This window comes from Ruditapes philippinarum, unplaced genomic scaffold (genome assembly GCF_026571515.1).
Source record: "Ruditapes philippinarum isolate M1 unplaced genomic scaffold, ASM2657151v2 ctg126_1_1_1_1, whole genome shotgun sequence".
Taxonomy (NCBI): domain Eukaryota; kingdom Metazoa; phylum Mollusca; class Bivalvia; order Venerida; family Veneridae; genus Ruditapes; species Ruditapes philippinarum.
Genome location: NW_026858637.1, coordinates 647,837 through 660,554, shown reverse-complemented (window position 1 = coordinate 660,554; position 12,718 = coordinate 647,837). Strand labels below are relative to the sequence as shown.

At 34.3% G+C, this 12,718-nt stretch overlaps 1 protein-coding gene across 1 annotated transcript in view; it reads left to right on the top strand.

The window, feature by feature from the left end:
* LOC132753803 (24-hydroxycholesterol 7-alpha-hydroxylase-like) overlaps nt 1-3,621 on the top strand; it is a 46,709-nt gene extending 43,088 nt beyond the window's left edge. Inside the window, exons 9-11 of the mRNA XM_060744333.1 lie at nt 524-696; nt 864-951; nt 1,399-3,621. Of these exons, the coding sequence (XP_060600316.1) occupies nt 524-696; nt 864-951; nt 1,399-1,470 (333 nt within the window). The 3' untranslated portion in view covers nt 1,471-3,621. The remainder of the gene's footprint in view (nt 1-523; nt 697-863; nt 952-1,398) is intronic.
* Nucleotides 3,622-12,718: the final 9,097 nt, after the last annotated feature.

Below are 12,718 nucleotides of genomic sequence, written 5' to 3'. Positions count from 1 at the left end.
GATATTTTCATTACGCACCTTTTTCTTATGGTAGCGTATGAACTTACAACTTCATTCATAACGGTTAAGTGACGTCATCCTAAGAACGTAATTCATTCATAAAAGGCGCGCAGCAATGACGTCATTTAAAGCACGCCACTTGTCTTACATGGGGGGGTGTAAGACAGAGTTTTCTAGCACTGGTGTAAACGGAAGATAATCCTGTCTGATATGCAAGAAAAGTTTATCCGGCAAGGCTTTATCCAGCTGATGATATAGACAGTAGCAGGATAAAAGTCTCTTCTTTCCCAGTTTGAGTTTCTTGACTAGCTATAATTTTGATAGGTCAGTGAGACATTATAACAAGAAAATATACTTTCTCTTATTTATTGTTGTATTTTAGATGACTATAACAAGAATGTATGAAACTTTAATTGAAAAAAATGATACTGTATATTTACTTAAATGCAGTATAGCAAAATGATAACATGATAATAATAGAGTAATTTTTGTTCAATCATGTAAGGGAAGTTACTATTTACAGGGATTCCATGTTGCTGCTGGATCAATGCTGATGATCTCCCCTTATTTAACCCACCGTGATGAAAGATATTTTGAAGATCCTGAAGTATTTAAGCCAGAAAGATGGGCGGATGGAAACTTTGAGAAACCAGGCTTTGTGGCTTTCGGTGGTGGTAGATACCAATGTCCAGGAAGGTTAGTATGCTGTAGTCATATTAATCATAATTTAATTTTAGCTATTGAGAGTTTTCAAGTTGTATTGTGATTCCTATGTCAACTTAAGATAGAGAAAAATGTTTAACTGTTAGCTTTAATATGTTATTTGATTGCCTGAAACATGAATATGTATTTTATGTTTACAGATGGTTTGGTATGATGAGTATGCAAACATTTGTTACAATGTTTTTTCTCAAGTACACTTTCAAAGTACATAGTTTGGCTCCAATTCCTGTAAGTTTCTTTTTGCATTTGGATTTTATGTTACACTATCTCTAGAAAGGTAAAATTGCTTCTTTTGGGCTTGGCTGATGGAGAAAGACCTTTTACCAAGTGTAAAATATGTTTACTTGAAAAGAAAATTGATTTACACTCATACAAATAAACTCATCAAAATATTACATCCTCTGTTCACTCTGTAAATATTTAGATATTCCATGGAAACATACATCCTTTATGTTAATCAGACAAACAGAATATTGATATTTATATGGTTAGATTTTTTAGTCATATTTATTTGTAATATTGTTGCAGTGAATGCAAACTAACGACAGAATTGTAACTGAGTTGTAAAATTGAAAAAAGAATTCTAAGAGTGATTATTAAGTATAAGGGAAATAGCATTTCAACAAGAGTTACTTCTCTTTGATCAAAGTCAAGACATTTGTTTGCCTTTTTCAGAACATGAGTCATCTGATAGGAGTACAACATCCACTGTCAGAGTTTCTGGTTTCATGCAGTGAGAGGAAATAATTATTACTATGTCTTGCAGAAAAAAATACTTTTTTCAGGATCATTTCTAAATGATGAATAATATTGGCTGGCACAACATAAGAGTTTACTGTCACATATGTTAATATGTCATTATTGTTGTTGTAAAGTTCTTGATTATGTTATAATGTTTTGTTGTTCACATTATGAGTTTACTTGTTAAAGTTTATTTCTGTTGTTATAATATTTAATTATGATGTTCTTAGAATTACATTAAGAGTATTGATAGAACTATTTTATTATGCCACCGCAGCATCTGCGATGCGGTGGCATATAGCGATTCACCTGTGTGTGTGTTTGTTTGTGTGTGTGTGTGTTATATAGATTATATAGTGAACTTAAAAAATCTTCTTGTGAAAAACCACTAGTCCAATTTCAACCAAACTTGGCAGGATTGATCCTTGGGTGAAGGGCTTCCAAAGTTGTTCAAAGAATTACATTCCATGCAGAAATCTGGTTGCCATGGCAACCAAAAGAAATTATAAGAATAAATTAAAAAAATCTTCTTGTAAAGACCCAAAAGGCCTAGAGCTTAGATATTTTGCATAACGCATTGTCTGGTAGACCTCTACCAAGACTGTTCAAATTATAGCCCTGGGGGTCAAAATCGGCCCCGCCCTGGGGGTCATTGATTTTCACTATATGTACATGTAGTAAAAACCTAAAATACCTTCTTGTAAAGACCCAAAAGGCCTAGAGCTTAGATATTTTGCATAAGGCATTGTCTGGTAGACCCTTACCAAGATTGTTCAAATTATAGCCCTGGGGGTCAAAATCGGCCCCACCCCGGGGTCATTGATTTTCACTATTTGTTCACATAGTAAAAACTTAAAATACCTTCTTTTAAAGACCCAAAAGGCCAAGAGCTTAGATATTTTGCATAAGGCATTGTCTGGTAGACCTCTACCAAGATTGTTCAAATTATAGCCCTGGGGTCAAAATCGGCCCCGCCCCGGGGTTCATTGGTTTTCCTTAAATGTATATAGTAAAAACTTTAAAAAAAATTCTTCAAGCAATTGACAAATGCTGGAGGTTAGATGTTTTGCATGAAACATTGTGAAGTGAACTTCTAGAAAGATTGTTCAAATTATAGCCCTGGGATCAAATTGCCCCCGTCCTGGGGGTCATTGATTTTCAATATATACATATAGTAAAAAGTCAAAAATCTTATTGTCTGAAGGTACAAGGCTAAGAGCTTTGATATTTGTTAAATAATATCATCTATAGGTACTCTACCAAAGTTGTTCAAATTTTGCCTCTAGTGTCAAAATTAGCCCCGCCCCGGGGGCAATAGGTTTTCCTTATATGTATATAGTAAAAACTTACAAAATCATCTTCTCTAAATTTACAAAGGCTAAAGTTAAGATATTTTGCAAGAAACATTATGTAGTGAACCTCTAGTAAGATTGTACAAATTATAGCCCTGGGGTCAAAATTGGCCCCACCCCCAGGGGTCATTGATTTTCACTATGTACATATAGTAAAAAATTAAAAAATCTTCTTGTCTGAAGGTACAAGGCTTAGAGCTTTGATATTTGGTATATAATATCATCTATGAGTCCTCTACTAAAGTTGTTTTAATTATGCCCCTAGTGTTAAAATTACACTGCCCCAGAAGCGATAGTTTTCCTTATAAGATAAAGTAAAAACTTGAAAATCTTCTTCTCTGAATTGAAAAATCTTCTTCTCTGAATTGACAAAGATTAGAGGTTAAATATATGGCATGAGACTTTGCAAAGTGAACCTTTACCAAGATTGTTCAAATAATTGCCCGGGGGTCATTGATGTTCATTATGTACATATAGTAAAAGATAAAAAATATTTTTGTCTGAAGGTACAAGGCATAGAGCTTATAATGCGGTGGCATAGCATTTTTCTCAAATGCAATCTTGTTTTGTTTAAGTTTTATCTTTTCTTTGTTTTCATTGATTTAAGTTATTAGATTTTATATGCAGTTTTGAAAGTAAAACAGTTTTAGATTAATATTTCTATGGAAACATTGATATACCTTTACTTTCCCAGAGTTTATCCTATAATTACAGTATATTTGCCATGAATGTTTCTTACATGAATTACAGGAAGTCACTATAAATGGTTGATACAAACATACCGTTATATAAAGTGGCAATGGGTTGAGTTATTTATACCTTCCTTGTTCCAAAACTAAGACCAAAAAATGTTTTAAAAAAAATCAAATTAATATTTTTCTATCCAATAACAAGATAATATCCAGTTAGTTGGACCCTTCCTTTACCCAGCATTAGATGTAAAAAGCCATAGATATAAGTACATTTAGAAAAGTTTCTTTTTGAATTTAAACATAATGATATTGAGCAACATACCAAAAACAAAAAAAATGGTTATTAAAAGTAATTGTTGTGTATGGTTACATAGTTGTACTGTTCTTAAATTGATCATAACAAGTAAATTACTATTTTGCAAGAAAAAATTAAAAATCATGAATCTTAAAATTATAACGAAATTTAAAATTTCTTGCCAGTTCTAATTTTTTTTATCCCTTAGAACCATTTCGAAACACATAGAAAATGCTATTTAATATTTTAGTTATAACTTATTGAACTACTTTTTTAGGCCAATTAAATTGGTTGTAATGTTAATTGCTCTTTCTTTGATTTCTTTATTAATAGTGAACTTTGTTTATTTAATAATGTACTTATAAGTATCAATTTTTAGCTTGACTATTCGCAGAATAATAAAGCTAATGCAGTTACCCATTTGTCGGCGTCGGAGTCCCTGTGGTTAATTTTTTGCGTGTAAGCTGGTATCTCCATAACTACTGAAGGGAATGGATTGAAACTTCACACACTTGTTCTCTGTGATTATCTTACATGATTGGCACAAGTCCCATATCTCTGGTTTGCTTTTTTGCATAACTATGCCCCTTTTTCGACTAAGAAATTCTTGGTTAAGTTTTTGCGTGTAAGCAAGTATCTCCATAACTACTGAAGGGAATGGATTGAAACTTCACACACTTGTTCTCTGTGATTATCTTACATGATTGGCACAAGTCCCATATCTCTGGTTTGCTTTTTTGCATAACTATGCCCCTTTTTCGACTAAGAAATTCTTGGTTAAGTTTTTGCGTGCAAGCTGGTATCTCCATAACTACTAAAGGGAATGGATTGAAACTTCACACACTTGTTCTCTGTGATTATTTAACATGATTGGCACATCCCATAACTCTGATTTGCTTTTTTGCATAATAATGCCCCTTTTTTCAACTTAGAAATTCTTGGTTAAGTTTTTGCGTGTAAGCAAGTATCTCCATAACTACTGAAGGGAATGGATTGAAACTTTACACACTTGTTCTCTGTGATTATCTTACTTGATTGGCACAAGTCCCATAAGTCTTCATATTTAGCTTTGAGGTTAGTCATGATGAGTAGATGACCCCTATTGAATTTGAGGTCACTGGATTAAGGTCACAAGGGCCTTGACTTCAAAAAACTTGTTCGCCCAATTACTTAAGATTCCTTTGCACAGTCTTCATATTTGGCATGGAGGCTAGTCATGATGAGTAGATGACCCCTATTGATTTTGAGGTCACTGGATCAAAGGTCAAGGTCACAGGGGCCTTGACTTCAAAAAGCTTGCCCACCCAATAACTTTAGAATCCTTTGACCTACAGTCTTCATATTTGGCATGGAGGTTGAGCATGATCATTAGGTGACCCCTTTTGACTTTGAAGTCAATGGATCAAAGGTCAAGGTCACAGGGGCCTTGACTAAAAAAGCTTGTCCACTCAATTGCTTAAGAATGCTTTGGTCAACAGTCTTGACATATTTGGTATTGAGGTTGTTTATGATTAGTAGATGACCCCTTTTGATTTTTAGGTGACTGTATGAAAGGTCAAGGTCACAGGGATTTTACTATAATAAGCTTGTCCGCTCAAATGCTTAAGAATGCCTGTCCCCAGTGTATTGATTTTCACATTTGAAGCATGTAGAATACATAACTTAGCAATGCACTGGCTTAGTAACCTTAGATTTGGCAGGGAGTTTGTCCTTGAGCTCTAAAGGGCCACTGTTAATTCTGTCAAAGTGGTATGCGGGGGTATTCAGGCCATTACATCGGCAGTTCGAGTTTATTTTGATTGCATTATTATACCCTCGCACAACAAAGTTGTAAGGGGGGTATACTGGAATCAGATTGTCTGTCGGGCTTCAGTCGTTTTTTTCTTATCCGCCAAATAACTTGAGATTGATTTTGAGGTCAAAGGTTACAGGAACTTGACTTCAAAAAGCTTGTTCGCCCAATTACTTAAGATACCTTTTACCCACATTCTTCACATTTGGTATGGAGGTTTGTCATGATTAGTAGATGACCCTTATTGATTTTGAGGGCACTGGGTCAAAGGTCAAGGTCACAGGGGCCTTGACTTCAAAAAGCTTGTCCACCCAATAACTTAAGATTCCTTTGACCCACAGTTTTCATATTTGGCATGGAGGTTAGTAATGATTAGTGGATGACCCCTATAAGGGGCCTTGACTTCAACAAGCTTGTCCGCCCAATTACTTAAGATTCATTTGACCCACAGTCTTCATATTTTGCATGGACATTAATTATGATTAGTAGATGACCCCTATTGATTTTGAGGTCAAAGGTCAAGGTCACAGGAACTTTACTTCAAAAAGCTTGTCCGCCCAATAACTTAAGATTTCTTTGACCCACAGTCTTCACATTTGGCATGGAGTTTGTCATGATTAGTAGATGACCCCTTTTGATTTTTAGGTCACCAGGTCAAAAGCAAGGTCACAGGGGCCTTGACTGAAAAAATTATGTCCGCCCAATAACTAGAATCCTTTGACCCACAGACTTCATATTTAGCATGGAGGTTAGTCATGATTAGTAGATGACCCCTATTGATTTTGAGGTCAACAGGTCAAGGTCACAGGGGCCTTGATTGAAAAAAGCTTGTCTGCCCAATAACTTAAGAATCCTTTGACCCACAGTCTTCATATTTGGCATGGAGGTTAGTCATGTTTAGTAGATGACCCTATTGATTTTGAGTTCACCATGTCAAAAGTCAAGGTCACAGGGGCCTTGACTGAAAAATATTGTCTGCCCTTAACTTAAGATTCATTTGACCCACAGTCTTCATATTTGGCATGGAGGTTAGTCAGGATTAGTAGATGACTCCTATTGATTTTGAGGTCAAGGTCACAGGGGCCTTGACTGAAGAAAGCTTGTCTGCCCAATAACTTTAGTTTCCTTTGACCTACAGTCTTTAGATTTGGCATGGATGTTATTCATGATTAGTAGATGACCCTTATTATCCCCCGCCGAAAATTTTTCGGCGGAGGATATAGAAATAGTCTCCGTCCGTCCGTCCGTCCGACCTTCCGTCCAACATTTTTGTCCGGAGCATATCTCTAAAAGTATTTGAGTTATCAACTTGAAACTTCATAGGTGGATAGACCTCATTGAGGAGGAGTGCAGTGCACAAGAATGATAACTCTACCTTGCATGATTTTTGAGTTATTGCCCTTTGTTATTTTTCAAAATTGATTTTTGTCCAGAGCATAACTCCAAAAGCCTATGAGATATTAACATGAAACTTCATAGGTGCATAGATCTCACTCAGGAGGTGTGCAGTGCACATGAATGATAACTCTACCTTTCATAATTTTTGAGTTATTGCCCTTTGTTATTTTTCATACATAATTTTTCACCTGAGTGGATCATAACTCAAAAAGTGTTTGAGATATCAACATGAAATGTCATAGGTGGATAGATCTTATTGAGGAGGAATGTTGTGCGCAAGAATGATAACTCTTCCCTATACAATTTTTGAGTTATTGCCCTTTGTTTTTTTTTCATGCTATTTTGTCCAGAGCTTACTCAAAAAGTATTTGAGGTATCAACTTGAAACTTCAAAGGTGGATGGATCTCATTGAGGAGGAGTGCAGTGCTTAAGAATGATAACTCTACCCTGCATTATTTTTGAGTTATTGCCCTTTGTTATTTTTCAAAATTAATTTTTGTCCAGAGCATAACTCAAAAAGCCTTTGAGATATCAAAATGAAACTTCTTAGGTGCATAATCTCATCAGGGGGTGTATGCACAAGAAGAAAACTCCCCCTTTTATAATTTTTAGATTGCCCTTTTTTTTTTTTCATATTAAAATTTTCAATTCAATTTTTTCTCAAAAAGTTTTTGGGGTATAAACTTAAATTAAAGGTGATGTTTTCTAGGGGGGATGAGCCCCAAAAAAGAATTTAAAACCTCCCTGCATTTTTTTTCTTTATTGCCCTTTTTATTTTCCCATCATTTCCAATTTTTCAAATCTGTAATTTTCCTAGCACATTTTTCTTAAAAAAGCCTTTTAAAAAAAAAATTTCTTTTCACACATATACTTTTTCCCAAAATGAGCAAAAAATTCGGGGGGGATGCCTGTTAAGGCTTTTTATTTTTAGTCAGCAAGTAAAATAAAGGACCGGGCCTTGACTGATAAATATTGTTCTCCCAAATAACTAAATTCATTGTGACCCACGAGTCTTATATTTGGCATGGAGGTTAGCATGATTAGTAGTGATCTATTGATTTTGAGTCAAGTTCACAGGGGCCGTTGACTGAAGAAAGCTGTCTGCCCAATAACTTTAGATTTGACATACAGTCTTTAGATTTGCATGATGTGTTTCATGATTAGTGATGGACCCTATTTTTTCTACGTAGCAGTCAAAAGTCAAGGACACAGGACCTTGATGTAAATATTGTTCTCCAATAACTTGAAGATTATTTACCCCAAGTCTTATTTTTGGGGGGTATTGAACGTCATGCAGTGGAGTTTTAGTTTTTGAGGTATTTAGGTCAAAGATAAAGGGTCACTTTGCCATTAAAAAAGCATGTAGATACATAACTTTGATATGCACGTGGCTACTTCCCTCACATTTGGCTGGGAGGTTGTCCTTAAGCTCTAAATTACTACTGTTGATTCTGACAAAGTGGTATGCCGTGGGTATTCACAACATGACAGTGGCAGTTCTAGTTGGTGCAGTTTTACCTAATGGTACAAAATGGCAGTTATACATTCTCTGTTATTCAAAAATTGTCATTTTCACATTGTATTTCCTCTGTTGTATCATAAGTAAATATATTTTATTTCATCAATTTATTCATTTCATTTTGTTGTAATATAAAATAAAATGTTTAAGCAGTTGTTCAAGAAAAGTACTACTGTGCAAAATTATAATAAAAAAATGAATCAAGAAAATGGAATTATAATGGCAAAATTAATTGCAAATATCAAAATATCCAAATTTAAGGAATTGTCTCAGACATTCCAAGAAATTGTTTACTTTGTCCATTCTTTTGGGAAAAAAATTTGTGCACATTTATTGAAATGTTATCAAAATATTTTTTATGTATGTATATTGTTATTCCTGGGAATATGAATAAGGAAATGACAACATTATTTCATACTAAAGCGAAATACATGAAAACCTTGCTCATAGGTCAAGCAAGGGATTGAACTTTATGCAGGCTTTTGTTTAAATGTCTTAAAGTCACATTATGCTTAGGAAATTTATAATTATTTACTTCTTTTAAATGGTCAAATGATTTAAATAATGGAATAAGAGCATAGAATATGTTTAACAACCTAAAGAATGTAGCACCGAACATGCACAAAGGTATCATGAAGGTAGAAAATTGTAAACAAAGTAGTATTGTGACTTCCATACAAAATACTAAATCACTTGTACAAATTGCAAGAGCAAAAGTTTATCTTTATAGGCAAGGATATCTATTTGAAAACTGTTTCCTAAAATAGGAGTTTTGAGAAATAAAAATGATAAAAAACTTTTGCATACATGATGGGATTTCAAAGATAAAAAGTACCATTAGTAGATTATGTTTCCCATCCAAGACACATGCAGGCAAGGTCAAGGTCAAACTTGGACATCATGAAAGTGAGCCATTGTGTTCCAAAAAGAACCATTTCAACACTTTCAAGGTCAAGATCATATTTGGAGGTTTAAGGTCATGTCCTTGGCAGCTAATATAGCTTTGTCATTTCTTGATTGATAATCATAATATTTTGTATATGCCTTTACCACAGTAAGATGAAGTGTTGACTGCATGACCCAGCTCTACACCTTTAAAATCAAGTTTTCACTTGGAAGTCAAACATTAAATTGATCTTTACTCGCTTTTCAGTGAGTATGTTGTTTGATTTTTTACCTAAAAAAATTGGCTGATTTTGCCAAGATTGAAAGATGGACCAGTCAATTTTAGATATTTAGTGTGGAAAGGATCTAAGACATGATATGAATGACCAGGAAAAAATTTAGTTCTTTTCCCTCCTTTAGTTTTTTGTTGGGCAACTATTGGTCTGGAGCTTGTTTTCTCCAGCATGATAAAATGTAAGGCAAGCTAAATGGGCATTTGTCTGGAAGATAATGAAAATTGTATGGTGAAATAGCCTCCATTAATGAATAAGTAAGAACATAATTACTTTTCAGGTTTTCAGTACATGCTGCTGTAACCTATTGTGTACATGTGTACAGCAATAATGTCATAAGTCAAAACTTATTTAAGGAAGTCGGGCAGATATTTTACGATACTGGTATCATTATTGACTGGACAAATGAGCCAAATGCGTAAGCTTGAAGAAAAAAAAAATCAAGCAGTTGGTACAGTCATGTCGTCTTTTCCAGTTTTTATAACCCCCCTCCCCCACAACAAAATTGTAAGAGGGGTATACTGGAATCAGCTTGGCCGTCTGTCTGATATACCTTGTCCACCCAATAACTTAATAATCCTTTGGTGCACAGTCTTCATATTTTGTATTGAGATTGGTCATGATTAGTAGATGACCACATATGATTTTGGAAACTAGTCAGAAAGGTTGTTAAGATGGTTTCTAGATAATTTTTATATGCCCGAAAGGGCATATTATGTTATACACCCTGACGTCCGTCTGTCTGTCTGTCCGAGCAAACATTTTGGGTTTAGGGGCTATGTAACAGTAAAGAGAACAAAAGAGAACAATAGGTTCATTCCGTGATCAAAGGGTTTATGGGCTAGTAGCCCTTAAGAAAACAAAGAAAGTAGCCCCTAAACCCAAAATGTTGGAACGTCCGTACGTCTGTCCGTTAGCAATTTGATTTCCGGAGCATAACTTATGTTCCATTTGGCCCACAATGTTCAAACTTCATAGGATGATTGTTCATATTGGGAAGACCCCTATTGAGTTTGGGTCAGAAGGTCAAAGGTCAAGGTCACTATTACCTTAAAACTGGAAACAGTTTCCGGAGCATAACTTAAGTTCGATTTGACCCACAATGTTTAAACTTCATAGGATGATTGTCCATATTGGGTAGAAGACCCCTATTGATTTTAGGGTCACAAGGACAAAGGTCAAGGTCACTACTACTTTAAAACTGAAAACAGTTTCTAGAACATATATTAATTTCTATTTGGCCCATAGTGTTCAAACTTCATAGGACCATTGTCCATATTGGGTAGAACACCTCTTTTGATTTTGGGGTCACAAGGTCAAAGTTCAAGGTCGCTTTTACCTCAAAACTGAAAACAGTTTTCAGACCATAACTTAAGTTCCATTTGGCCCACAATATTCAAACTTTATAGGAGGATTGCTATTTGAAGGAAGAAATACTTTATTTAATTTATGTAATGTCTTACAAATGATTCAATCTTTAATACTAAAAAAAAACACTTTCGGGCATATAATGCTCCGCCTAGCGGTGCTCTTGTTCATAGTTTTTTTCTGGAGCTTATCTTAAAAAGTGTTGGAGGTATCAACTTAAGACTTCATAGGTGAATAGATCTCATTGAGGGGTGCAGCACACAAAAATGATAACCTACCCTGCATTTTTTATCAGTTATTGTCCTTAGTTATTTTCAGCCATCAGTATTCACATAGGTTTCAAATCTGTTATTACTATAGCCATCAGTTTTCATTACCAACTTAAGACCTCTTAAAATTAAATTATTCTGCTCTACTACATATATATTCTTCCAATGAGCAAAACATTCGGCAGGGGATGGCCATGCTAACATGGCTCTTGTTTTTTAGTTTTTTTTTAATAGTTAAGGTGAGGGTATGACTCACCTTTAGTGATAGTTCTAGTTGTTGATGGATTTAATTTATACTTGGACATTAAAAAACACTTTTGGCAAGACTGATGTGATGATTAATTCAAATTTGAATGACCTTTTAATGACCTTGATTTGACCTTCACAAGAAAAAAATGTTTTGTAGGAGTATTCTGTACTCCTGTATTCTTCCTCTGATGTGTTTGACTTTAAGAATAAGAAAAAGTTGAGTGTGGTCCCTGCTAGGAGGTGGCTCTTGTTAAAGGAACTCCACTGAAGTGTCTAAAAGCATAAAAACATAGAATTTGAAAATCTTACAAATGTCAAATGAAGCATTTAAAATTGAGAATCAGCAAAGGATAGGAAAGAAATATACTAAGAATTAATTGAAAATCAATTTTATATGCAAATTAGGCAAATTTGAGAGACATTTTTTGGCTATTATTCACAATTAAAATGATTTACTGGGAAACAGGATGAGGGAATTACCTAAAAAAATTCACACTTATTGGATAAGACCTTAATTGGTACACAATTTTAATTTTCAGCCCGTTGTGTCATAAAAGCTCAGTGGAGTTCCTTTAACCCTTTGCCTACTATCCACAACAGATTCTACCCTTTCAACCTGTGCAGACCAAGAACAGCAATTACATTCATGCTGTCTGATCACATGATCTGCACTGTTATCCATTCAGTAAGTGTATGTTACCTAAAAAGAAATTAAATATATTTAGAGGATGGTTAGGGTTTTAAACTAAAATGTAAGCATTGTAATAAATATGCTCATTCAATAAAGTGATATGTTCTTTATTCACATTATCTTCTTACATTTTAAATGAAGAATTTTAAAAATCAACAATTAAGCAAGCTGATTAATATTACTGTTTGATTCTTCACACTTAAAAAAAACAACAGTTATCCATGCAAAACAACATGCAAACATATACAAGAATGACAACATTGTCTGAACTATATTTAGATGTGTGATTTACTTTTCCAGTAACAGTGTCAATTTTTCCAATATATAACTACAATATACATTGATGTCAGTTTGCTTTTGTCAATGCAAGCATCATTTTACAGGTGAAATTTATGTTACTATAGCAACAGAAATTACTTGCTAGTTTGAGCTGGTATTAGGAATGAAAGG